Genomic DNA, 27,979 nt, shown 5'->3' with positions numbered 1-27,979 from the left:
GTCTCCCAGGTTCAAATATTTCTATACCCAAGGATCTTCCATGCCAGATAGGAAGACATATTGCAAATATTGACCAAAATGGACTGAATAGGAAATGTCACTCATCACTTGTTTGAATCCATAGGAATGAACCCTAAAGAATCACTTGCTCTCAAAGACTTTATCATCAGCAGCTGCCAGTGTTGCCCAACAATCAAACTCTCTGTTCCACTATTCACAGTGAATTGATGTTGCAATTGATGGATGACAGTTTGAGACGCAACCACTTCTGCTTTATGCAGGTTATATATTTCCAGGAAATTCTTTTTCTTGCACTATGGTTTTGACCAGAGAGAGGAAGAGGCACAGCAGCACAGAAACTTGGAGCAAGCTGAGAATAACACTGCAAAAAAGGTAGGACTATCTGTCTTCTAAAGGAGTATGATTCAGTCAAGGTCAAGAACTTAAAGTACCATTGGCATCTGCTTTACTCTCTTTCTACAAGGAGGCAAAACCTACTCTACCAGCAATTTGAGAATTGATTTTTTGAAGGGACAGGCATTGCATAATATGCTAGACTTTTATTTTTGTTGTTATTGTTGGTTTGTTGTTTAATAGCTTATGATTTTAACCAGTTTTAATTTTTTTGATTGATTGCTTTGTAACTTTTTGATGCTGGGCATTTTTCACTATGTTTGCTTTAAGTGTTGCAAGCGGCTTTGAGTCTCAAATTAGGGAAAAGGCATATTATTATTGTTATTGTTATTATTTAATAATAATAAGAATAAATAATAAATCAATAATGATTGATTTCAAATGGCTGACATTGAGACTGAACAGTGTTTTAAAGTGGTTAATGTAGGCTGGCTTCCACTTATCCAGGGTTTTATTGATTTCCTATTCGTCAGTCTTCCTTTTCTGTGTATCTTTTGCTTCTTCATCTGGAACATGAAGACATCTCAAGGCTCCAAAGCAGGAACAGGAAACAATGAAACCCTCAGATATGTTGGACTATATTACTCATAATCCTCAACCACTGTAAGCCACAGTGACAGATGATGGGTGATACAGTCCATCAGTCTCTGGGGGAGCCATAAGTTGCCTACCTTTTCTATAACATGTAGTTAGTTATTGCAGAATATCTTCGCCATATGAGAAGTGGCTTGATTTCTTGGGAGTTTATCTGACAAGGGGAATTGGAAGTATAATCCGATGGCAATCCAAATGCAATCATCGGGTTTAACATTATTGCATGATAGACCGCCACACGCAGTCTCCTTTGATCTCCTTTGGAAAAGCGGGCTATAAATAAACAGTATTATTATTATTATTATTATTATTAAATTCGATCAATGGGAAGTCAGTCCGAAAGTAATCATGTGGTTTCACGTTATTGTGTGATAGACTGCCACATGCAAATTCGAGCAATGACATGCTACTTTCGGGCAATGGGAAGCCAGTTCAAACGCAATGCGCATTCACGTAATTGTGCAAAACTAGCAACTTTAAGTGAATGCGTTCTGGCCCCACTTTCTTTTCATTCAAATTTAAGAGAAATTCCCCCCGTTTGATAAACTCCATAGAAGAAAGTTTTGAAAGAAAAAGAAAAATGCACGAAGTTTCCATCTTCGTTCTGAAGGAAATAGTATATCGAGCAGCTTTTTCTGCTGTGGACATCTGAGCCAGAATGTGCAAGCTTTTTGACCCATATAGCATTCTACAATATACAGAATGCTGAAGGACTCTCTGGTATTAAAACATTATCTGCACATGCACAACATCAGTTGGTCCATTAGGCCAGGATTTGTTTGGGTCCTTACAATGATGGAAGAAGTCCATCATAGGGCTCATTTACACTAACCAGAATACTCTGGGCTGCTCCTGGAGTATTCTGGCTCCAAAACTGCCCTAGATTCATCCTGTTACCCTTTCACTTCGGAACAATAGTGGGCATCCATCTACCCATGTGTCCCATGGGCACTGCCACCCCTGGCATGAGTCCTTTCCTCTAAGGCCAGAAATGAAGTTGATCAGATGGCTGGAAGCCTTGTGTGACCTTAGAGAGACTTACTTGCTGCAGAGTGCTCTGGACTTTCCTGCAAAATCCAGAGCAAGAGGGGAATTTTTTAAAACCCAGATTTAAGTGAGGGAACGGGAAAATTCACTGCAAGACTGGTTTTCTGTTGTGAAGACAATCCGTACTCGAATCCAGGATTTAGCCCTGCATCATGTGGACAGGTTGCGGCAGGGAAGGGGAAAACTGGTTTAATTGACCAGTGTAGACATACCCTTATAGGAGGCATATTCCTTATCCTTACCCGAGACAACCCCTATGTGCCCTTAATACAGGGTGAACAAATATCATAACCAAAAAGGAGGATCCCAAAATGTAGGAGATTACAAAATAAAGCATTAATATAAATATAAATTAATTCCTTAGGATTTATTTATGGCTATATTACATATATTGTATATTATTATATACTAAACTGTATTTTTCTGATGAACTTACTTCCATTGCAATGCCTTGTCGGCTTGCAAGGTACTTTTAGAACTCCGAGAAAGCAAATGCTTAAAAGTGTACTTGACTGGCAACAAATCCTACATCTAAATTATTCCTTTCATTTGTCCATTGTGCTGAAATTAAGGGGGAAAAACCTTTTCAACATTTGCAATGGATCCTCAAGCAGCCCATTGCCTAACATGTTTGCTGTCCTTTTCCTGCCTGAGCTCTGGAGGCAAGTCTTGTTTGCTGCTGCTCCTAGGAAAAAAGGACTTTAGAAAGGCTCATCCTATTCCCCTATTTGCAGTGAGGGCTGCATCCACACTGCAGAAATAATCCAGGTTGGCACCACTCTCATTACTCCATGCTATGGCATCCTGGGATTTATAGTTTTGTGAGATATTTAACCTTCTCTGCCAGGGAGCTCTGGTACGACAATTTCCAGAATTCCATATCATTGAACCATGGTAGTTAAAGGGGTATCAATCTGGATTATTTCTGCAGTGTGGATGCAACCTTAATCACAGACGAGCAGATCTAGGTAACTGTTCTGTACCTGTTCTGTACAATGACATTGTGGTCATGATCAGAACTCCACCATCAAATCTACTTTCCTGGGCATCAGCTGCATGGGAAAAGGGAGTCTTTGATCACAGCATGGATGAATGACATTTGCATTGGGTTTGGGGGAGTCAGAGCAGGAAAAAAATTACATAGTAGCTGATACAGGACTTGGCCCCCATCTTTAATACCTAAAATGTAAGCATAACTAACCAAACACATATTGGCTTTTTTTTTCCCTTTAAAATTTCAAAAAGCAAGTCCATGACTTTTTATTTCATTTATTTAATTAGCTGTTTCCACCAAAATGAAAAATGTGCACTTAAAAGAAAAAGACATTTAAATATAACTAAAAGCTATACTTTTAAGTAAAAAAAGACCCCCAGAGATCTGTGTGTGAGTGTAGGAAGTTGCGGGGACAAACACAGAAGTTGAGCGGCTTGGAGGAACTTTGTGTTCTGGGATGAAAATTATGTGGTTTGAGTTCTCTATTTGATCTTGCAACACCATCCCAAGCATATTTACTCAGAGGTGAGTCCTTCTGTGTTTGACCGTTCTGAGCCTGCTGCCACACTGCAAAATTAAAGCAGGTTGACTCCGCTTTAATATGGTCATGGCTCTATCCTATGGATCTATAGTTTGTTATGGCACCAGAGCTCTCTGGCAGAGAAGGTTAAATATCTCACAAAACTACAGACCCCAGAATTCTATAGCCTTGAGCCATGGCAGTTAAAACGGTGCCAACCTGCATTAATTCTGCAGTGTAGATGCTGCCCAAGTCAAATGCATGTGGAAATCAGCCCTACTAACCAAAATGGTGCCTATCACAGACATGGCTAGGATTGGTTTTATACTCATCCAGTAACCAGAACATGGAAAAAGATTTCTAAGAAGATACTTGTCCCTACTATGATTTAAAGCTGATCGGTTTATATGACCGCCGTTCCCATTTGAAACCGATTCCGATCCTACTTTGATTGATTTCTGTGACGATAAAGCAAAGCAAATGCAAAACCCCCGTTTTTTCCAGACACTAGTTTTCTAGCGGTTCTTTCCGAACCCACAGTTATTACTATGCTGCCTGGGACTTATCTGCAAATTCTAGTCCCATCTGAACTACTTAACTGATGTAGAGCTACCTTTTAGGAAGAACTGGAAACAAACTACCAAGGTTTGTAGAGTTGAATTAAATTTATTTTAGGGGACAAAAGATTTTTTGGAGGAGGGAGGTGCATATGAAGTAGAGATGGAAAGAATATTCAACAATATATCACAAAATGGTTAGAAACATGTGGAGAAATCCAGGTGGGAAGAATTCTGGACTGTCAAAACGCTTTGTAGTTTGGATTTCCTCTGCATAAAATGTACATGTGTTGGTTTGGCTGAAAAAAAGCAGCTTTTCCTAAACAGAAAACAACATTTTTGTGCACAAAATAATATGTCTATGTAGAAAATAGCTCCCTGTGCAGAAAATGTTGTAATTGGCAATTTATTCTGCGCAAAATTTGAGCATGGTAGCATTGCATAGAAAACAACATTTCCTGTGTAGGCAATGATATTTCTGCACGGAACTATGATCTTCTGCAGAGAAAATGCTCTTTCTTGCACAGAAAATATTGTTATCTATGCAAATCAAGATATGTGCAATTTGTGCAGACCAAGTTCTGAACTGCGAATACCCTTCAAATGGCATGGCTTTCAAAGATTTTCTTGCAGAGGGGAGAAAATTGATAAAATTACTCATTGCTCTCTTTCTTTTAGAAGAAAGTTAGCCAATAATTACATTCCTAATATGAACCAACACATTTTTGGTTCCTGTTTACTTTCCTGTATATTACAAACACCATTACTGATTCACTTCTTCAGAAATGGAAGAATTCTTAATAAAGAATTGTGGCATTCTTTAGCACCCGGATATATGAGGGTGGTGTCTTTGTTTGACAACATTTGGGGACTTTAGCAAAAGGGCCTTTAGTAGGATTGGTTGACGTGACTCTGGGTTTTTTGCTTTTAAATATGGATTGTGTGGAAGAGGTGAAGAAAAACGATCTCTCTCTACTTTCCCTCTGCTCCTATGGCCCCCCTTTGGTCTCTCTCTCTCTTTCTCTTATAGATTATCCCATGATCATCTATAATGGGGTGGAAAGATTCAGGAAAGACAAAGGAACACCTTTTCCCCCAACTTCGCGTTTTATTGATTTGGTTCCCTTTTCCTGTAGTCACAGTTTAACCAGGCAAATGACTATGGGTAACCAAATGCAAAGAAGGGCGAAGTTCCTGTTCCTTTACTAGCTCCGAAGAAGAAAGAATTTGGGAGGGTCTGTCTGGTCCTACAGGGCAAGGGAGGTTAGATGTTTAGTCTTGGGTTTTTAATATTTGTATATAAGGGAAAATATGAACAAAAGTAGCTTCCTATGCAAGCTAAAGACACCTATGAAGGTACTAAATAATATTCTCAAGATAAGATACTGGAGAGCAAAGACATACAAATGAGCACTGAAGTCAGAATTGTTCAGGGCATTGTATTCCCAATTACCATGTACGGATGGATGTGAGATCTGGATAGTGAAGGACAGAGACAGAAAGAAAATCAACTCATTTGAAATGTGGTGCTGGAGAAGAGTACTTAGGATCCCATGGACAGCCAAGAAGAAAAACAAATGGGTTCTTGAACAGATCAGACCAGGCCTCTCCTTGGAAGCAAAGGTGGTCAAGCTGAGACTATTGTACTTTGGCCGCATCATGAGAAGGCATGGATCACTAGAAAAAACAATAATGCTAGGAAAGGTAGAGGATAGAAGAAAGAGAGGAAGACCACAAAACAGATGGATAGACTCAATCAGGGGAGTTATGGGCAAGGGCTTGCAGGATCTGGGCAAGAATGCAGTGGAGGATTGGTATTCTTAGAGATGTCTCATCCACAGGGTCGCCATGAGTTGGAACAGACTCGAGGGCAGCTAACAACAACAACAACAACAACAACAACAAATATATACAGTAGACCCTTGGTATCTGCTAGGATTTGGTTCCAGGATCCCATGTGGATACCAAAATCTGTGGATGTTCAAGTCCCATTATACACAATGGCATAGTGAAATCACAATATATAAAACCACAAATATATAAATTCACCTTTACATAAAATAACAAAATAAAGTGTGTGTGTGTGTGTGTGTGTGTGTGTGTGTGTATATATATATATATATATATATATATATATATCCATGGATTCAGCCATCCGTGACTAGAAAATATCCCTCCCCTGCAAAAAAAAAATTAGAATTAAAATTAAAAAAATCTATGGGGGTTCTTAAAGAAAACCCCAGCAGATGCCAAGGGATGACTGTACTCCCAATGAATGGCTGTACAAATGGTGACTCTATATGATGTATTTATTACAAGTGGGGAAAAATACCAATTTATTTATGGAAACCTCAACACCACCCAGCAATCAAACAGTGACATGGAAGAATGGAAACAATGGCTCTGTTATTGTCAGGTTAACAGTCGAAAATACTCACTGCATAGGACTGTTTTTTTGTGTAGCTGATGTGTAAACGTTTCTGGGCAGCACAATAGGGCATCAGTTCAGTATCAGTGAGACTTACAGTGTTTTGTTTGCTTGAAAGTAGACCTGTTCATCAAGGAAGAGCAACAGGCTAAACTTTTATTGAAGGCATTATTGTGGCTTATGAGCTGGGCCATGTGTTTTCCTTGGGCCGGCAGTGTGTGGGGAGATGAGGGGCAAAATGCAGCTGGAAAGGGAAGGATTGCAAATTTTCTCCCCATATGATGTAGTTCTAATAAGAACCACCTTGGAATTTAATAGGGAGATATGGTTGCTAACCATGCTCGCCCCCAAAAAGTAACACCACTTTTATAGTCTCGAATGAGGAAACATGTTCCAGACATTAAGTCATCTTCAGCAAGACATGAAGAAAGATGCTCATTTGGTGGCATCCAAATGCCACTATTGCATCCCTCTCCAATGCTCTCCCTTCCCTCTTTTTCTGCCTCTGCTAATTTTTGGTGAAGGTCTTTCTCTGTCCTTCAGATGGGACTAGATTGAGGTATCTAGTCCCAGTTGAAGGACATTCTGTACTTGAAAAAATATATTAAATAATACAGGTGAGTCCACAAAATGTCTCTGACAAATCTCTGCTCAGATGAGGCATGATGGCTTGATACCATCCAGTCTCCAGATCCTGAGTAAAACTAGTCTACCATTTTAGACAGAAAGAAAGAAGCAATAAAGGATGGATGTGCTCTTAACATTTCCCCCCTAAATATGATGCTTATGAGATTGTCCTTACTTCACAAAGGAAGCCTCATTCTTCTTGCTTCAGTTATCACTTCTTCCTTGTTCTCTCCATTTCCTAGGATCCTACAGGTAATACCAGAGTTGCAAAGAGGCTGAAATTTCAGAAAGAAGAGAAGAGAAGATGGGCTATTCCCTTAAGGTCCTGGTTCTTGGACTGCTTTCAACTTGCCTGCAGGGTAAGAACTGGGAGCAGAGGAGGAGCTTGGTGGGAAACAGAGTCTCTTCTCTGGTTTATCCCATCCTTTCAAGAAAAGGGGTGCGGTGGGTGCACAACTGATTGTTCACTGTTTATATGGCTGAGTTTCTTCTCTTATCTTCCTAGGTGTGCAGTGTGACCCATTAAAATATAAAATGAATGCCCCCACAGCTGTGACAGTCCCAGAGGGACTTTGTGTCATCATCCCCTGCAATTTCACTTATGACCCAGATGATGCCAGCAGCACTTCCACATTGTATGGATACTGGTACAAAGAAGAGAGCAGTGATAAGCTTCCAGCAGTGGCCACCAACGATGGGACTAAATCAATAGAAGACTATGCTCAGAATCGCTTTACTCTCTCAGATGAAGTGGCACATGGCAACTCCCTCCATCAGCGATCCCAAAAAAGTGATGGACAGAAATACTATTTCAGAATGGAGAAAGAACGTAGCGCAAAGTTTAGTTACAAAACCGTGCAACCATCAGTGAACGTAATAAGTGAGTGGTGACAAGAATATCGGCTCTCTCCTGTAAACTCAAGTGTAATGTGCTTTTGGGATGGACTAGATATATAGCAACAGTGAATACCAAAATACATCCCCTGCTTAAGACAGAATCCCCTCCCTACACACACCATTCCATGAAATGTGAGGTATACTGTATGCTATGAATACAGGCACAGATGAGATGCAACAAGAAATAATGGGTGGGACATGCCAAATTATCAGTTAATGGGTATAGCAAGCAAATCATTTTAGTTCTGACACTTCTCAGCTGTGCATGCTCTCCTAATTTCCATCTCACTGGCTCTTAAAGCAGTCTCTTGGTAAAGGCTTGGTCAAGATAACCTGCTGCCACTCTCCACTCCATGACATGTGGCATATATTCTATGCCACAAACACAGGCACATACAGGAGTGTAAAAATGTGCAACAGGGAGCAATGGAAGTGACATGCCATGTTTTGTGGAGGGGAAGCATCTGTTGCTTCCAGAACAGGAAGGAATCCTTGGCCTCTGATCCAGAGTGCCTTTGGGAATGTCAGTCAGCAAAGGAATCAAAGGAGTGTGGAGCCTCTTGTGTCATACTTGACATGACATCTGTCAAACTAGCATTATACCCATCTCTCTTTTTATCCTTGATAAAGCTTTGATTCTCTTTGATGTATGTATGTAGAAAATAGTTTTGTGTCTGCAGGAGTGTTTTTAGGTCCCTTCTTATGAAATTCCTCATTCACACGCCGAATGGCTTCTTATTCATGGTTTCCAGATTGCAATCCATAGCCTTCTCTCTTTTCCTTTGCTGATTCCTTATCGCCTGGGACATAGGGACAGAAAACTAGATGGACTCATTATGTTTTTCCAGGGTAGGAAGTCCAGCCTATTCTCTCTGAGATGAAGTACATCTGGTGGGCATAGCTATATACTGACGACTTTCATCTCCTCCTTCCTTAGATCTGGAAAACCCAGAAATAATATTTTGGGGAGATCTTCAGGCAGGACAACCTGTAAACATCACTTGTACAGCCCCAGGAAGCTGCTCCTTGAAGCCTCCACACATCTTTTGGAAATTCACACCAAGGAAATCCACACCAAGGAGCTCCGAAATGCAGTCAAATGGCTCCCAGGTTTACATCTCTATGCTTGACTTCATGCCCTCAAAGACAGACAATGGGAAGGAACTCACCTGCTCTGTCACCTATGGAGGAGGAGCAAGCCCTGTCTCCAAAGAGAGGACCGTCCTTCTGAACATCAGATGTGAGTGACTCTTTTTATTCATGCCACATCTCAGCAGGAGTGTTGTAAGGTCTCAGTTTTTCCCACCACTGCTGTTCTAATCTGTTCCGATTGGACCTGAAATAGGTATACGAGGGGTAATGTCTCAAGAAAAGGATCAAAATGGCCTGTGTAAAATAACTGTGACTCATATTATTCATGCTCTGGCATATCTCCAATCTGAGCATTGCTCTTGGGTACCCAAGATAATCCCTCCTTGTGATCTATCTCCTCTCCAGGCTGGCCCCACAGTTACAGATCATTGTGCTTCTGTCACACCCCTTCCTCCTCAAGATACCTTTTACTTAAATTACTTAAAGCGACACTACTTTAGGTGCTATAACTCCATCCTACAGAATCCTGGAAATTGTAGTTTTTCAAGGACTTTGGTGGCAAAGAATGTTGATGCCTCACAAAACTATGAATCCCAGGATTCTGGAGGAAGGAGCCATGTCAGTTAAAGTGGTGTCAAGCTGCATTATTTCTACAGTGTAGATGCACCCTCAGTTTTGTATCTCTTCTACCCTGTATTATTATATTTATTATTATTAATAAATAGGACCCACATTCCCTGAGCTATGATTGCCTGGCTACAACCTGGCTTACCTAGCTTGCCTTCATCTAAAGGTGAGATTGTGACAAGCCCAAAGGAACCCAGTAGATTTCTATGGTCAAGTGTGGGTTTGAATCTTAATATCCTAGAGTCCTAGTCCAACATTTGGACTACTATATCATGCTGGTACCTTGCAGAGCACTATTATTGTTGAAAAATTAAGTGAGACATTGCTGCTTCGGGTCTCTTTGGAGGTATGCTGTTTAAATGATGCATGGGTCCTATGAGTCCGGAGGTCGCACCAAAGCCACACTCCATTCCTAAGCACTGGAGTGCAGCTTTGGTGCAGCTTCCGGATTCTTAAGATGCATGCATCATTTCAACAGCATACCTCCAAAGAGACCCGAAGCAGCTTTATTTTGGCAGTCTGTAACAGGCCACAACATCCTTATCAAGGGGTTAGGAGAATCATTTGGGAGAATCATTTACAAATGCCCAGTCTTAACTCCATCATTCTTGGCTCTCTGATGCTGGTTACTGCAAGAAACCAAATGATGGACAGAACCAAATTTTTGGTTTTCTAGTCTAGCAATAAACTGGAGTTGGGATGGAAAGTTCCTGAGATCAGATTCTCTTCTTCTGAACTTCCAGCGGAAGGTTCACTCACCCCAAATGCTTGCTCTTGTCCTACAGATGCACCCCTGATACAGCAAATTCAAGTTACACATGGAAATGACAGTAAGTACCTGACAGTACCTGAACGGCCGCATTATTATTAAAATTAAATTGGGAGTTTAATGTATAGATTCTTAAGGCAATAGCAAGAAACATAAAGAAAATCCAAGACTAATTGATTCTTCCACAAGAGGTGATGTGGCTGGGATATCCAATGGTATACACACATGTCTAGTTCATTTATGTCAACCACTCACATCCCTTTTTATCTTGTCTTATCCTGTAAGACTGAAAAGCACAGCCATAAATCTTTTAGGTTTTGGGTGATGTGTTCTGTTGTAATAAGCACAGTGTCTTTATGAGGATGACAAAGGTTGAAAGCCAAACCCAAACCATCAGACAGATGAAGGAAAGAGTCTTAAACAGCAGATGCTAAGGGGACAGTCATACCAGTTTGTTGGTTGTTTCTTCCAAGCTTCTTGGTTGTTCCCATATTTTGGGGGACAGAGTGCTGGCTGCATCTCACAGCTTGTTTTTATTCTCCTAGACTAGTTTTCCAACCTCAGATGTAATTCAGGACGTTGTTCCATTGCCAATATTTAACCTGTAGTTCAGTTGGCAGCCTAATAGGAAATGGGAGCAGGGTAGCCTTAGGCATCCAGATGTCTTGGAGAGTTTCCACAAAAGAGGTCATGCATCTTAGTTCAGCGTTTTGTCCAATTCAATCTCTGTGAAATCTTTCAGGTGTGAAAAATTACACAGCACCATCCCAGATTGTAGTAGAGAAAGGTGACTCTGTTGTCTTGCGCTGTATGGCAGAAGGCAACCCGCCAGCCAATGTCACCTGGGCAAAGGAATCAGCTAACCTCACGACAGACAAGGTACTGAAGCTTTCCAGTGTCAAGATGCAAGATGTGGGTGAATACAAATGCCATGCACAGAACTCCGAGGGCTCCGACACCATGAGCTTCCAGCTCTCCATAGCATGTAAGTGATGCAACATTCAGATTTTCACACAAGGTTGTTACTGGGGCACATCTAAGAGATCTTCAGCCACCTCATGAAGATGAAGGGTGGGAGGTGCAGGAGAGACAAAAGGGAACACTTGCCCACAAGTCATGTTGTTAAATTGTGAAATTCTCTACAACAAAATGTATCAACAGCCACTAGACAGATAGATGCATTCATGGTGGATCACACTATCAACGTCTACCAATCATGGTGGCTATCTATGCCACCTCTAGGTCTATAAGCTGGCAGGTATAAAAATACTAGTTGCTGGGGAACACCAACAGGAGAGGGATATGTACCTTCTGTTCAGCTTTGGGATTTCCCAGAAGTATATGATAGGACATATACACAAAGTGAACCTGAACTAGAGAGGTATTTGGCCTGGTCCAGCAAGATTCTTCTTAATTTAGTAGCAGACTAATGTCTTCCAATCTTCTTCCCTGCATGGGTTGGTGAGGAGATATTTTAGGGGTAGAGAGAGTCCCCCCCCACAAAGAAATGACATCTGGATCCGAACCAGTCAAGCTTAGCCCAGTGTGCCTTGTTATTAACCATCTAGTCACACATTCTCAGCCTCAAGGGATGGCAACGGTGAACCTCTGAATAAATCTTTCCAAGCAAACCCCATGATAATGTCACCTTAGAGTCACCATAAGTTGGGAATGACTTGAAGTTTACAACACACACACACATGCATTTTAACTATTTTAATTCCATTAACTGGAAAAATATTTAGAAAAATAACATTCAGGTATTTAAACATTTTAATCAAAAGAATTTGTATAACTACCACCTCATTAAATAAATCACACAAATAAATATATCACATCATTTAATAGGCTAAACTAGATTTCAGTAGGCTTTCAGATTTTGGGTCCTCTGTTTGACTCTCCCCTTGGGTTTGGGATCCGATGTTGAATTGGGGCAGGCAAAGGAAAACAGTTTGACTCCATGTGTTTGAAGTCTGTTGACTTTGACACAGAATAGGCAAGCAAACATTTCATTATCACATATGATTTATGAACATGTGATCTCTAGCAGAGCTAGAGAGACTGTAGGTTTTCAAGATCTTCTTAGAGTCCACTTTCTATCAGCTCCAAGCAGCTTGGCTGAAGGTGAAGCATGATGGGAATTGCAACCCAACAACACTCTAAGTTTCCCACAGCCTTCCTAGTCCGGATCAAGGAGTGGGGTGGGTTCCTACAACTCCTGCCTTCTTCTCCATCCCAGGCCTTATAGTTTATGGGGTGTAGCCACATTGTAGAATGAAAGCAGTGTGGCATCACTTTAATTGCCATGACATATACTCCAGAATCCTGAGATTTGTAATTTGTTGAAGTATTCAGCCGGGTCTGTCAGAGAGCTCTGGTGCTTCACCAGATTACAAATCCCGGATTCTGTAGGACCGAATCATGGCTAAATGGTGTCAAGTTGCTTCAAATCTGCAGTAGGCCACACTCTTAGTGAACCCTGCCCTCTTCCTGAAAGAGACGTATCAGTAGAAAGGGATGATAAAGATTCCTGAGACTGATTCTTCTCTTACCCCTTTTCCAGACCGCCCTAGGCCATGCAAACAGAAGCGTCCCCATTGCTGGAGAGATGACAGTGGGTTCCAGTGCAACTGTTCCATCTGCTCATCCCCTATGCCCAGGATTCAGTGGCTGGTGGATGGGGAGACCCTGGAGGGAAATACCACCAAAGGGTACAAGCAGGTCACTACTTGGATTGAGATGGATGTAGGTACCAGCACCCTGCGCTTGACAGGGAACTGGGATGGAGATCACCATCTTGTCTGCAGTGGAACCAATGCCAAGGGAGAGTATCCCATCATGTTCTTCCTGTTTAGCTCAGGTATGTCTTTGGTGCAGGCTGGTCTTGTACCATTTCCTAAGACCGTATTCTAGGGAGAAGGCCATGTGTAGGGTTGCCAGGTGACCAGGAAAAGAAACAGAAGAAGAACCCAGCCTGGTTGTATACCGTCAGTGACAGCTATAGCTTCAGAAACCAGCAGGCAGAGTTTTTCATGGCACTGAGATAGCCATCATCTGGCCCATTCACACTACATAATCGTAGCATCATGATTCTACATTAACTGCCATGGCAACATCCCATGGAATCCTGGGGTTCATAACTTGGTATTACCAGAGCTTCCTGAGTGAGAATTCGAAATACATCTCCCTAAACTCCAAATACCAGGACTGAACCATGGTAGCTGAAGTGGAATCACAGTGCTATCATTGCACAATGTGAACAGACATACTTTCTGCTCATGCCTCCAGATCCAGGGCTGCTGAAGGCTAAGGAGCACAGGCCAGACAATAAACCGCCAACATTAACTTTATTTATTTATGATATTTATATATTGCCTCTCAACCCACAGAGGCTCCCAAGGTGATGCACAACACATAAAAGTGGCTAAAACAGAATAAAGATATATATATAATCACATTAGAATACTCTTTTAAAACTTTTAAAAGCTATCTTAAAACTATCCTAAAATATCATTTTAAAACAAGAAATAAAAACAGATCACTTTACAGATCAAGCACGCCATGCTTTTCCAAATGGTCCACCTCTCCTGATTCTCTTTCTTTCCCCCTCTCCTTTGTGTTGCCCCTTCTCTGAACTTTTCCTGATAGCTATTCCAAGTCCCAATGGCCACATTTTTAACTTATATTGCTCCATTTACCTATCAGGTATCATAAGGAGGCAAACAAATAACTTTGTGGTATTAGCAGCTGGTCCAAAGTGCCAGTAAATGGAAAGCGGATAGTTGCAAGGTCAGGAGAAAGTGTGTTCGCTTTCCCCACAATTTATGCATGCCCACTCTGTATACTTGGGATGGGTACATTGGAAACCTTTGGCCTTCCAGATGTCAGTTGGCAACTCTCACAGCTCTTTAGCCTACACCATGCTAAGTAGGGCAGATGTCAGTTAATTCCCATTTCATGCCATTTAACATTTCACAGATAAAAACTGGGACCCATGTGGCCAAGCAACATCAGACTGTTGTGGTCAAGATGCAAAAGCTATTAAAGAGCAAGAATGTACATGCTAGGAGTGGCTGCAGCAGTTTGCTTTTAGCTGAGCCTACAGGGAAAGGGAAGATTCATCCCTTCCCTTCTCTTCCTCACTGCTGCATTAACTGAGTGCAAACTGAATTTTTGCCTTGAACTCAGCTTGCATCAATTCAAGCAAAATGAGGATAAAAAGGAAAGTAGAAGGAGGTAGAAACTAGAACATTTTAAAAGCAGCTGAAAAATGGGATGACGGAGGATTAATCAGAAGTGTTCTTGCCCAACCATGACAGTTGGAGACTATGCAGGGTTGTTGTTTTTTTTGGCAGGGATTAATTCCTCCACAGTAAAGTATCAAGCCTAAAGACAATTTTCCATCTGGGTGCATATTTAAATTTCATCTCTATCCAAGGCATTCAGCACATGCTCAGATGCCCCAGTGTCTTTCCTCATTTTTGCCCTTGAAAATACCTCATAATAGGGACTGATTCCTGGCTTGAAATGAAGATCTGGACCAGCACTGTCTTCTCATACGTTTTCAAGTGTGATTTTTATGATTCCTTCCTCCCAATTCTCCAAAGACCTTTCGGCATCTGGCCCGAAGGCAAGCTTGAGTGAGATTTTATTAAGTGTATCCACGTTAATAACTTTAATTTCAGAGATAAATGATTGCAATTAGAATAATTTAGTGCCGAACTGTTAAAAGTTTATTATTTTCTTCTAATGGCTTAGCCAAAAAAAAGAAAAGAAAAAGAAAAAGTGATTAGCACTAGTACTTCCATGTATTTATTTTTAATTGTAGAGATAATACATTCGATTTTTAAAAAATCATCACTATGCTTTCAAGGTGCGATTTTAACGAGGGATAACATTGGCAATTACCGCTCATTTAATGCTAGACTGGAAAGCGTAGCTGCTGTGTTCATAAAAGATACTGTGTCCAGTTCACTGGAGTCAGAAGAGCTGGGAATCAGCCCTATTCAATTCAGTGGAATTCCTTCAGAGCCGACATGTAGAACATTGCACTGTAATTGTATGCGATGTAAGTCTTAAAACTCACTGGTTCAAAACTCAGCTCAGGCTGCATCCGCACTGCAGGAATAATCTGGTTCGACACCACTTTAACTGTCATGGCTTAATGCTATGGAAGTCTGGGAAGTGTAGTTTGTTGCAGCACCAGAGCAGAGCTAGCTTCCAAGGTTGATTTATTTTAAGGACTGCAAAGGCTTATTCAGGTATCTGGAAAACTCTTTTGCTAAATCCTTTCCTGTATTACATATCAGCCTACAAATGTTGTTTAAATGCTGTTAAAGTTGTCCCAGGCAAGAAAAAGGGGAGACGGGAAAGAAAGTGGAGAGGAAATATTTCTTTGCAAGTAGAAAAATAGTATGTGCAAAAAGCCACCTTTGACTTGAAGGGCTGACTGTTCTAACCACAAATATCTGTTTATGGAGTGGGGTGAATAAGAAAAAATAGCATTTTCAAATGGAGCACAAGCTCTTTCTTCCTTTAAATCACTCCAAAGCAGGAGGAGTAGAGTGAAGAGACCTGAACATTGCTTATTTTTCAGGCACATTTTGACATCTGTTCATTTAATGGGCAAATCATAAAATTTAATAAGCGGTGACATGCAGCCTTGTTGAAATACATTTGTTGCAATCGTGCATATATGCGCTTGGCTTTTGAAAAGGAGAAGACATCTGAGAACTAATCATTTAGCAAAGGATATAGTACAGGAGTGTCCAGAGGCATAACATATCCAGAAGTGTGTGACCAGGATGATTGGGGGTCTGGAAACCGTGTCTAAGGAAGAACAATGCAAAGACCTGAAATAACTGAAAGAGGTCTTTGCTTTCAGGGGAAACATGCTTGCTGCCTTTGAATATGTAACAAGCCATTATGAAAGAAATTGAATGGATTTATTTTCTGCTGCCCCAAGAAAAGAAATTCAGAATCATAAAAAATGTCATTTCAGATATCATACTGAAAATTTCATAAAGGGCCAGTCCTATCATTAGGCAGTGTAGCAACTGCCTCAAGCGGCAGATGGAGGGGAGCAATGGTAGGCTACTCAACTGTTCCTCCTAACCCCAGAGTCATTCTTAGAAGACAGAGCTATGTGTGACCCACAGTTTGGCCTCCAGCGCATAAAATAGACTACCTCCTTCAACTGTGATGGTTTTTAACCTGTATTGTTTTAAATATGTTATAAACCACCTTGCATCTCATTACTGGGGAAAGGTGAGGTATAGTTGATGATGATGGTGGTGGTGGTGATGATGATGATGATGAAAACAATGATGATGATCACAACAATTTATTTACTGATTAGATTATCTTGCCTTTCTCCCAAAGTGCAATTCATCATTATTTTAATCATTGTTGTTGTTGTTATGATGGGAATCCCCATTTCTCTGCCAGTGCTGAGATAAAATTCAACCATCAGTCCAGCTGGCCCTGGACACAGATTACAGTGTGGTGCCATCTTGTACTTTCCCTGGCAAAATGTCAGCCACAGGCCATGAATCATGAGAAAAGGACCCTTATATGAAAAGGACCTTCTTTTTTCTTGAGCCTTGAAACCTTCGAATGAATGGAAATGATAAGGACAGTGTTTCTAGATAAGCTTTAGGAAAAGGCTGGTGGGCCTTTGACACTCCAGAGGGTTTGGACACCACTCATGATCCCTTACTGTTGGTCATGCAGGGTGAAGCTTTTGGGAATTGAAGCCTAAAACAAACGGGGAGTCATTTGTTCTCCACGGAGAGTTTCCAATATCACTTGGGCAGTAAATTCACTTCCAAATTTGAGTCCAGAATTAGAAGTAAGTGTTTGAGATAGAGAGCTGTAATACTCACAGTATGTCCAGCACTGGGGATAGTGCTTTTAAAATTTGGACTAAAACCCAGAGTGGCTTGGCTCACCTCACTGGCTACCACTGGTCTAACTACCCACCCCGTTTATGGCACAGGGATGGGTACTGAAGAAGTACTGAAGAGACATCAGAGGTCTTAACTCCATGGCAGGAATAAAAGAAGACATCTTGTGATGCGGGGTGTTAGGAAAAATAGAAGTTCTACTCCACTGATTTCTCCCCTTCCTTCTCTCATAACCAGCAGAGTCCAATTGGAGTCAAAGCACAATTAATGCTGTAGTGGCTGTCCTTGCCGTGTTTGCTATCGTTGTGCTAATCGTTGCAATCGTCTTGATTTCTAAAAAGTAAGTAACAATGAATGTTTCTGATCATTTCTGGATGGCTGGAGGAGTGAATTTGAGACGGAAAGGAGCTGAGATGGAGAGGGTGCCTGGGAAGAGGGTTAAAATCATTGTGAGTGAACTGTGATCCGAAGACACACATACAAACACAGTTCGCTGTGGATTTTATTTTCAAAGCTGCTGTTTAGCAGCCAGTTTACACGTCCAGGCTGATATGAGGATGATTCTGATGGCTGGGTAATATTGAGCAAAACAAGTTCCCAACAAAGTCCAGGGATATAGCTAAGGCTGAGGAAGAGGGCACTGCCCCCCAATACAAATTTTGCCTCCCCCTTGAAATGTCCTGTCATCACTACCCAGATTTCTCGATTGCAGCAACTTAAAACTTCAGCTGAGCATTTAGAAAGACTGTACAGTTTTGTCATCCAAAGAAAAGGGGCAGGCAAAATAACCGAGTCAATGACAACAGAGCAAATACAAGAGTTGTATGTGTGAAAGATTTTCAGTATTTTATCCTCTTTCAATGATGGGAAGCCCAAAGGAAAAATTCATTTTGGAAGACTGTATTATTATTGGGGGAGGGCAATGCCTTCATTTTATCTCCTCTGTAGCCACAGGTTTGTAAGAGCTATAGGAGTGTTTGCAAAGTGATACTAGACAATTCTCAGGGTTTGGAAAAGTCACTTCTTGAAACTACAGTTCCAAAAACAATCCCATAGACAGCAAGGATCAACACCCAAAAGTGACCTTTCCAAGCTTTGTCAATTTTCAGGACCTTTCCAGACATTTATCTTCTCCCTGAGTGACTGCCCAGATGTTATGCATCCATCCAGTTGATGTTGCCCTGGCATGCATCTCTTTTGTGGGTAAATTGCTGCTTTCCCCACTCATTAGACTGCAAATTTTCATTGCTAAAGAATTGTCAGGCCTTGGCAAAGGTGAAAATCTAGACAGTCTCACCCACCACTAGTAATAATTGTGGAGTTTGTTTGCTACAGCCTCCAAGGAAAAGGCAGCTTGCATTGCTGGAGAATACATGTAGGACAGGGTTATCCTGTGAGCTTCCTAGATGCATCTGGTTTGCCCTTTTGGAGAAATGGGATCTTGGACCAGTCAAGTTATATTTTTGGTTGGGTCCAGGAAGCCTCTTTTAAAGTTCTTGTCTTGGTAGAGAACCAGTATGGATAGCTCTTAGAGGGATGAATGAGAGTTTGGGAGATCATGGTTCAAGCCCCCACTGCACTCTCAGTTCACTTGGTCACTTTGAACCAATTCCTGTCTCTCAGCCTCACTTACCTCACAAGTTGGAGTAGAAATAATATTGCAAAATATTTCAATAATAGATAAAAATGGAGTTTATGAGTGCTTGGCAAACCCCAACAAGGAGAATCCTGAACAGATGGGGAAAGCAATGCAGTTCAGACATTAATTTTGTGTGTGCCAAAAATGGCATTTTCTGACCAAATGGACCATACTTTGGGGTTGGGGCAGAATAAACCTTGAAGTGCAAGTATTTTTCAAAAAGGTTTCAAGGACTTTCTTGCAATTATGAAAAGAAATAGTACAATTATTTGTCCTTGCTTACTTGAATGAAATGCACAAATTACATCCCAATTCACAGAGTTGTTGTGAACATGATTTTCTATGTGGGAGAAGAGTCTTTATATTACCTTGAGCTCTCTGGGGATATAACTGCAACTAACAAAGAAATAATATCTATGGAAAGCTGGAGAGTGATTACTGAACAAATGAGAAAAGCTATATGCCAAGTCCCATCAACTGCTGCTATGCTATTCCCAGAGCTTGGGAAAGTCACATTTTGGAACTGCAGCTCCTAGAATTGTCCAGCCAACATGATAGCAGCCAGTGGAGGGCCGTAGGTGCAAACAGAATGGAAGCAAGGCAGCCTGCTTGAAGGGAGCTGTCTCCATCACAATTCTGCTTCCAACACTGAATGGGGCGATCATGCAGTCAAGCCCAGCTGCATCAAATGCTCATCCCATTCTTTCGGTCTTCATGAGGCCTAGTAGATGGGATTGGTCTTTGGGATATACTGATGCAATGTTTAGGCACGCTAGTACATGATCCTGAGGTGGTTGCCATCATTTATTAGTTAAAAGTATATTATTTACAGCTCCCAGGAGTCTTGTTTTATACAGGACATCTAATTCTTGGAGGCTTTACATCCAACCCCAATCTGATATTGCTTGAACTGTTGAGAGCGAGTGTCAACCATGCTCTCATAGCATTTGGCACGTGGCAAACAGTCCTCACCAAATGCCAGGGATCCATCTATGGGAATCACAGCGGACTCACTGCTGCTCCTCTCTGTGGAGCGAGCCAAGCAGCACTGTGACCCTTTTCATGATGGCTGGCATTGTCTCCTGGGTTCCTGCAAGATTTGAAATCTCACAGAAGCCATAGGATCTCATGGGGAGTCCTTCTCTTATGAGACTTGAGGTGGTTTTGTATAAGCCTGCTTCATCTGCCTTGGCCAGTCTTGAACTGGTCTGGCAATTTAGGAGAGTATGAGCCCATACAGACAGGCCAAAATAAAGCTGCTTTGGGTCACTTTGGCGGTATGCTATTTAAATGATGCTAAGGACTGGAGCGCAGCTTTGGTGCAGCTCTGGCCTCTTAAGATGCATGTGGATTTTAAACAGCATAGCTCCAAAGTAACCCGAAGCAGCTTTATTTTGGCCTGTCTGTACAGGCCCTATGTCCCCTATTGCTTTCCAGAAAACCTGGCAACCCTGTTTATACCACACTTTTTCCTCCAGTGACCTCAAGGCAGTATATATGGCTCTCACAATCCTCACTATAACTTCACAACAACACTGCAAAGACTCACTGGCTCTATGGTTATCTAGTGAATTTCATGGCTGAGTGTAAACTAGAACCCAGATCTCCCAAGGGCCAGTCCAACACCCCAAGCATTATGTTATACCAGCTATCTCTTTGATAATTTTAATGTCTTTTACTACATCTCCCATCACCCCCAACCAGCCAGCCAGAGCTGTCTTGGAATAATGGGAGATACAATTCGACACATCTTGCGGAAGGCTGGTTTATTCAATTAAGCTACGCATTGCCTGAATACATTCTCTCTTTTCTCCTTGAAAAATATTACCTACACTATGAATAATCTCTGAGATTTATTTTAAAAGCCTCTCTTCTATTTCATACAGAAGATAACCTGTTCTTTTTTTTTTGTCAATGCACCATTTTTTACTGTTTCAGTGTTGCTAATATATGCCTCTCTCTCCTTTTCCCTCTCTCTGCCTCTTTCTTCTTTAATTCAAATATGATTTTTTTTTTAATGAATGCTTCCCTCATATAAGCTTTATTAGTTTCCCATATAGTTAGTTTATCCTTCTCAGGAGTATTATTAAGTCTGAAAAATCCCCTTAGTTCATCAGTACACCACCTCGTTGTCTGACAATAACAAATTATTTAATTTCCCAGAGCAAAGTTGCTCTTATTTATAATTGATCAACCTAAATATGCTGCGTTACAATCAATTTATGCCGAAGCTCCCAAGTAGGCAGCCTGCAAAAGAGATATTTCAGAGGTCGGGGAGAGATCAGGCAGATAGATCTGCCTTAGACTTAGACACAGCATTGGCTCATTTAGCCCCGTATTATATTCTGACTGACAGGGAATACTCCTCAGGGTCTCTGGCAGGGCTCTTTCCAAGTACTAGCACTTTAAATATCTATTAATTCAAAGAATAGGGGAGATCAAAGTGCAGACTTCCAGATGTTTTTGGACTGCAACTCCCATCAGTATGGCTGATAGCACAGGCTAATGTGAATCTGCACAGCTATGCATTCCTTAGCCGTCTTCTATGGATTGAACCTAGAATCTTCTACCTGCCTATAGGCCAGTGATGGCGAACCTATGGCACATGTGCCAGAGTTGGCACTCAGAGCCCTCTCTGTGGGCACATGTGCCATCGTCCCAGCACAGAGTTTGCCAGAGTTTGTTACTAGAAAGCCAGAGGGACATGGCACTTAGCAATAAACAAGTGGGTTTTCAGTTGCAGTTTGGGCACTTGGCCTCAAAAAGGTTCACCATCACTGCTATAGGGCCTTCTCCATACCCTCCAACATTCAGAGATGAAAACGGGGGGAAGGGGGGGTCATTCAGATGCTGTTGTTTAATGGTGCAAATAACCTCAGTCACTCATCATTCTGGGTTTGCTATGAAACAACATCTTTCCGCAAACAGCATCTCTCCACGACACATGAGACCAAGCAACATTAAAGTGTGGTCAAGAGAGCAAAACTTAATTTGGAAGAACACACAAACTAGGAGAAGCTGCAGCAATTTGCTTTTATAATAATATAATTTATGTATATTCCGCCTTTTCCTGGAGGAATCAAGGCGGATTACAGCCAAAACAATAATAAAATCACCTTTCAAAATCACAATATACATGATACTTGTGAAGGATAGGATTCTGGCCATCCTCTCTTCGCACACACCTTGCTGAGTTAACTGAGCGCAAACTACGTTTGCCCTTTGAACTCAGTTTGCAGTATTCAAAGATATAGCCGTGTTAGTCGGTTGAATCAGTATGTAGAGAGATCTTGTAGCACCTTTGAGACTAACTGAAAGAAAGAAGTTGTCAGCACAAGCTTTCCTAGACTTCAGTCTACTTCCTCGCATGCATTTGGAAGTAGACTTTCGTCTATGAAAGCAGCCAACTTCTTTCTTTCAGTTAGTCACAAAGGTGCTACAAGATCAGTTTGCAGTAGTTGAAGTAAGCCAAGGGGGAAAGTAGGAAAAAGAGACAAACTGGGACATTCTAAAATCATCTGGAAAAGTGAGAAGACGGGGGATAAATTGGGATGGTCCCTTCCAAATCAGGGTATACTTTCCCAATTCTTTCCTCTTCTTTTTGTATTTGGGCCTCCAAATACAATCGGGATAAATCCGTTACTTATCCTCAATGTATCAGTTTGTGGAAGACATCTCTATATGCTTACTTAATAGTAGGGAGGCATTCAAACATTAATTTGGACCTAAGGTTCCAAGATAAAATACTGGAGACATCTCCTGTGCCTTTATAGTTGTGTAGAACAGGGAAATTCAGCAAGTGTTGCTTTGTGACCTGGTTGTGTGACAAGCAACACCTGCTGAAATTCCTTCTTAAATACATCCAAATGACAGGAGCTTTGTCCAGTTTTCCCTCTGGCAACCCTAGTCAGACCTGATGTGTCAAGGCAATCTGGACCTTTGAAAGCCCCACTCAAGGTCTAACAAAGCAATAGTCAACATGAAAAGAAATTTGGTGGATGATTTGCTATAGAAAGCTCCAGACCTTAGGAAAGCCATTTTTGGTCTACAACTCCCCAAATCCCTCACCCAGCATGAGATTATGAGAGCAGTAGTCCAAGAAAAATAACTCCTCTGAGTTCTGAAATGCGCTCCTAATATTAACTTCCCCAAGGAACAGTTTTTCTTCCTCCACAAAGCTGTTATTTCCTTAGTCACATATTTGTGAATCAGCCCAAAATCCAAGTTTGTTTATTTTCCCCTTGAAATAATGACTTCCTCTCCGATTTGTCATTTAGCAACACATTTCGATGCTTGAGGCTTAGATCAATCCATTCTCCAAATGACTAACACATTCTCAAATTCCTTTTGAAAAGTTGCTCTTTATTCCTCATTCATCATCACATTTTTAACCCATGAATGTTTTAGTACACATATAATCAGACTAGCAACTAAAGAGAGAAGCACAACAAGAAAGAGGAGAGCAGTTTCTTAGGCAAGGCTCAGCCAAGTCATGCAGTTAGCATAAAACTTGTATATGGAACGAGGCATAAGGCTGAAACAGTCTCCAACATTTCACACATGAAAACCAGGACACTGGGGCATTTTACATACAGCTGAAAAAGTGGAACGGCAGAGGATTAATCAAGACTGTCTTTGCCAAGTTGGGATAGTTGTAGGGTTTGGACTTAGCACAGCCTTCTTCCCTCAACCCTCCTTGACTTACACATTTTGTACATTGTACACATGTACAGACACACCACCAAGCTAATGCTACCTGGTCTTTATGGCTCCGATCCTCCCTACTTTAGCCTCACAGCAACCCCCTGCAATACAACATTTTCTCCTTATTGTATTTCCTTGAAGCAATAGCAAGCATACAGCAGATATTGCTATATCTCACTGCCAGTTTTGGATTACATTCATTTTGCTTGCAGCTTTGTATTTTAAATTCCAAAAAATGAACCATCATATCCTCAGGTATCACATGTTTAGAGGATATGCCATGTTTATTCAAAAAGGCGCATAGAGCACTACTGTTTGTTGATAAAAAGTCTTCCTATTAAACAAGCCAATAATTTTTCCAGGTTTTCTGCTAAATATTCTCCTTCACACAGTTCAGGTAAGCCTCTTTACTCTGGGTTGTTTTTATTTTATTCTATTCTATTTGTTATCTAACCTATTGTTAAGTTATCGTTGTAGTCTTTTGATTCTAACCATCTGTCCTCTGCTTTGTCACTTACACTTTTTGACTAGTTTTCAAATAAACAGTTTCAAATTATTCTTCTCCAAGCATGTGTCCCTACTAACTGTGTTACTAACGCTCCTTCTTCGCCTTTAACATGTAACATCCAGTGAAAAATTCCTTGGGAACAAGGGAACAAAAGTCTGTTTGAATTCAATCAGATTGACTTCTAAATAGGATCAAAAAGCAATGTGCATGTCCTTGATTCCACCTTTTTCTTGAGGTTCCTCTAATTTCGAAAGAAAGAATGTATGCCTGTGTGATTTTTCCCCAGCCTTGCTAATGCACGCCTCCTACACTATTATCTGTTATAAAACCTAGGTGACCTTATCTCTCTTGGTAGGTGGAGATGTAGGGCACTGTATCTTACATTCAGAATGAATATTAAAGAGGGATATGATAATCTCTTGGATGAGATAGTGTCTGGAAAGGTCCTTATAATAAAGGAAGAAGTAGGGGGTTCTTATGGTTTGGATTTTTGAGGAGCAGAACAAGCCTGCAACCCATTCACACTATACAGTTATAGTGCTATTATTCTGCTTTAACTGCAATGGTTCCAGTCTATGGTATTCTGATATTTGTAGTTTGCTGATGCACCGGAGCTTTTTGTCTGAGAATTCGAAATGCCTTTCTTTAAATGCCCAATCCCAGGATTCCATAGGACAGAACCATGGCAGTTAAAATGGAATCACAGCACTATAATTTTATAGTGTAAATGGGCCCTCTGGTTCTTTCATGCATGCCCAAATATTCAACAGTGGATTGGTTGCATTTCTGCAAATCATGACTTATACCACAGCAGCTAAATAAGTCCTAACACGATCAATACTCCCGTCCCTTTTATTATTGTTGTGCACAATTGTTATTGGTAGTGGTGCATCTGTAAATTGGTAGTGTTCATTGTAGGTTGTTACTTTACATCCATAGTGGAGATAATTTGGGCTTGGTTAGCTGTAAAGGGAATGAAATTTCTTTGCAGGTGCCAAAGAAAATCTATGACCGACTTGGAATCGCACAAGAAGCTTCGGACACCCCACAGCGAAATCTCTCCCAGTGGCCAGGTCTGTAGTGTCTGCTTTTCCACTCTTACTTTTAAGCAATCCATACTGGCACTTGAGTGACCTGCAGGCAATAGGAAGAGCTGGGTCTCTGGGTATTTATGTGGGCATTGAACACCTGCTGCTTCTTTTCTCCTAAAGCAACCCAAGAGAAGCAACATTTTCTAGCAACAGCTCTAACAATCCTGCAACCTTTTTCAGGATTCTGGGAGAGGTGGTCCCAAAAGGTATGTTTCCAAGCCTTCTGGGCTTTCTGGGCTTAGTATAATACTGAGTGATTGTTTTCCCTCCCACCAATAGGGTTTCAACACCATAGACCTTAACAAAGAGGCAGGCAATTATGTTCCCAAAGAACCGGAAAAGGCGGAAGAATCTGCTGACATTGTGTCCAATGATCCCGAAGAACTGCATTATGCCTCTATAACGTTTTCTGTGCCGAATCAGATGCCCGAACCAACTTCAGAAGAACCTCAAACTGAATATGCTGAAATTAAGAGATAATTGCAAAGAAACAGACTTTGCCAAAAAAACAGAAATGGCACATTAGAGGGACTCTTCAGTCTGGTTGACATTGGGGGGGAAAGTTACCGTTTGGCTCTAACCAGATGTATGTCTTTGGAAAAAAAATTACTTCCTTCTGAAGCCTCAGCTTCCCTTCTTGCCTTATCTACATTTCTGTATTTTCCTTGGGGGGCTGTGTTGACATTTATTTTTTGTAGCACTGCCACATGTGTCCTGGATTACACAGCTGCAACAATTATTATGGTCCCGCTCCTGGGAACCAGCTTTGGTTACCCTCCTTTGATCGACAGCAATTTTGGAAAGGAAGGGGGTAGAGCTCAATGGCAGTGTGCATGTTTTGGAAGCACAAAGCACCAGTTTCAATACTTGGCAATTTTCTGGCTAAAAGATCTCAGCATCAGGAAAGCTGAGATATACACCTTTCTGAAGTTCTGAAAATGCATCCCAGTGATACTGAGTAGGGTTGGAACGAATATTTGAAAATACCCGAAAAATTGTCAGAAAAATGTGTATTTTTAGTGTCTAGAAACCCTAACAAGAGGAATACTGGATTGACAAGAACCTTCACAGCTTGGGACATATCTGTGCAAAATTTGCACATGGTTGTTTTGTGCAGGAAACTTTTTCTGCATAGGAAACATCTTCTGTATAAATATATATATATTTGTACATTTTGTTCAGAATAAGACCCCAAGTATAGTATTTTCTGTGCAGGAAATAACATTTCACTTTAACTGTCATAGCAATTTCGCCTGGTATTTGCACTCTCAGACAGAGAGCTCCAGTGCTTCACCAAACTGTAAATCCCAGGAGTCTGCAAGATGCAGCTGTACCAGTTAATGTGAAATCATGGTGCTATAACTAGGTAGTATGAAAGGGCTCTGTGTATCATACTCCTATTAAAATAGCAGGAGCAAAATTGGCTGGCTTATTTTTTCTCTCTCTCAGTAGCCAGTAAGCCAAGGATTTTCAAATGGAGATTTTTTTTTCCCCAGTTGATATTAGTTCAGTATAGGCTTTTCCAGACAGGGGTAAGAATTACAGGCAGGTCCATGTTTTGCTAGTTGGTCAAGAGACTGGCACTGTATAGCACATACCTATACACAGACATTGATTTGCTGTCCATCCCAGGCTTCGAATGGAACCCTCAGAAACCCAGACTTATGTGTCTCTGTGTTTGAAACACATTTTCATTCAATATTCAGACAAAGAGGCCCGTATAAAGTCAGAATTACATTTCTGCCAGTCACTACTTCATTGGACCATTAAATGTAGACTTAAGGTACAGTGCTCATAGGGTTGAACAGTGAGATGGCATTTAGAGATAAGGGCATCCTAAATCTTTGTCCCAAGCAAGAGTGGTGTAGCATTTAAAAAGGGATGCACGTTTTGGAAGCACGAAACACCAGTTTCAATATTTGGCAAATATTTGAAGGGATGTCATATTGAGGAGGGAGCAAGCTTGTTTTCTGTTGCTCCAGAGAACAGTACCCGGAGCAATGGATGCAAGCTGCAGGAAAAGAGATTCCACCTCAATATTAGGAGGACCTTCCTGACAGTAAGGGCTGTTTGACAGTGGGACACACTCCCTCGGAGTGTAGTGGAGTCTCCTTCTTTGGAGGTCTTTAAGCAGAGGCTGAATGGCCATCTGTCGGGTATGCTTTGATTGGGATTTCCTGCATGGCAGGGGTTTGGACTGGATGGCCCTTGGGGGTCTCTTCCAACTCCATGATTCTATGATTCTATGAACTTTCTGGCTAAAAGATCTCAGCAAGAGTTCTTGCTCAGCCTTGAAGCTCCTCTGTTGGCCTTGAGTTGTGATTATCTCACGGTGTAAATTATTATGCAAGGATATTGTAAGAACACAGTAAAAAATTTCCTATGAAATACATCAGAGTTTGGGGGAATCAGGCAAGTTTTGCACCTGCTTTAGACTCCAACTGCCATAATTTCTTATCATCAGCCATAGTGGCTGGGGCTGCTGGGACTTGAAGTCCAAAACATCTGGCAGGTCAAAGGTACTCCATTTCCAAATTCAAATAATGGGTAATTTGGTTAATAGTAA

The 27,979-nt window shown here is 41.2% G+C and overlaps 1 protein-coding gene across 1 annotated transcript; it reads left to right on the top strand.

The window, feature by feature from the left end:
• The first annotated feature begins 329 nt into the window (after positions 1-329).
• Positions 330-27,456, top strand: LOC121915514 (sialic acid-binding Ig-like lectin 10). Its single transcript, XM_042439830.1, has 10 exons — positions 330-393; positions 7,424-7,540; positions 7,687-8,061; positions 9,016-9,318; positions 10,583-10,627; positions 11,309-11,551; positions 13,130-13,426; positions 17,709-17,811; positions 25,314-25,395; positions 25,693-27,456. Exons 2-10 carry the CDS (start codon positions 7,486-7,488, stop codon positions 25,891-25,893), a joined length of 1,704 nt encoding a protein of 567 aa, XP_042295764.1. The 5' UTR covers positions 330-393; positions 7,424-7,485; the 3' UTR covers positions 25,894-27,456.
• Positions 27,457-27,979: the final 523 nt, after the last annotated feature.

This window comes from Sceloporus undulatus, chromosome 9 (genome assembly GCF_019175285.1).
Source record: "Sceloporus undulatus isolate JIND9_A2432 ecotype Alabama chromosome 9, SceUnd_v1.1, whole genome shotgun sequence".
Classification (NCBI taxonomy): Eukaryota; Metazoa; Chordata; class Lepidosauria; order Squamata; family Phrynosomatidae; genus Sceloporus; species Sceloporus undulatus.
Note: the sequence above shows the minus strand (reverse complement) of the source record. Positions and strands in the feature narration are given on the sequence as shown.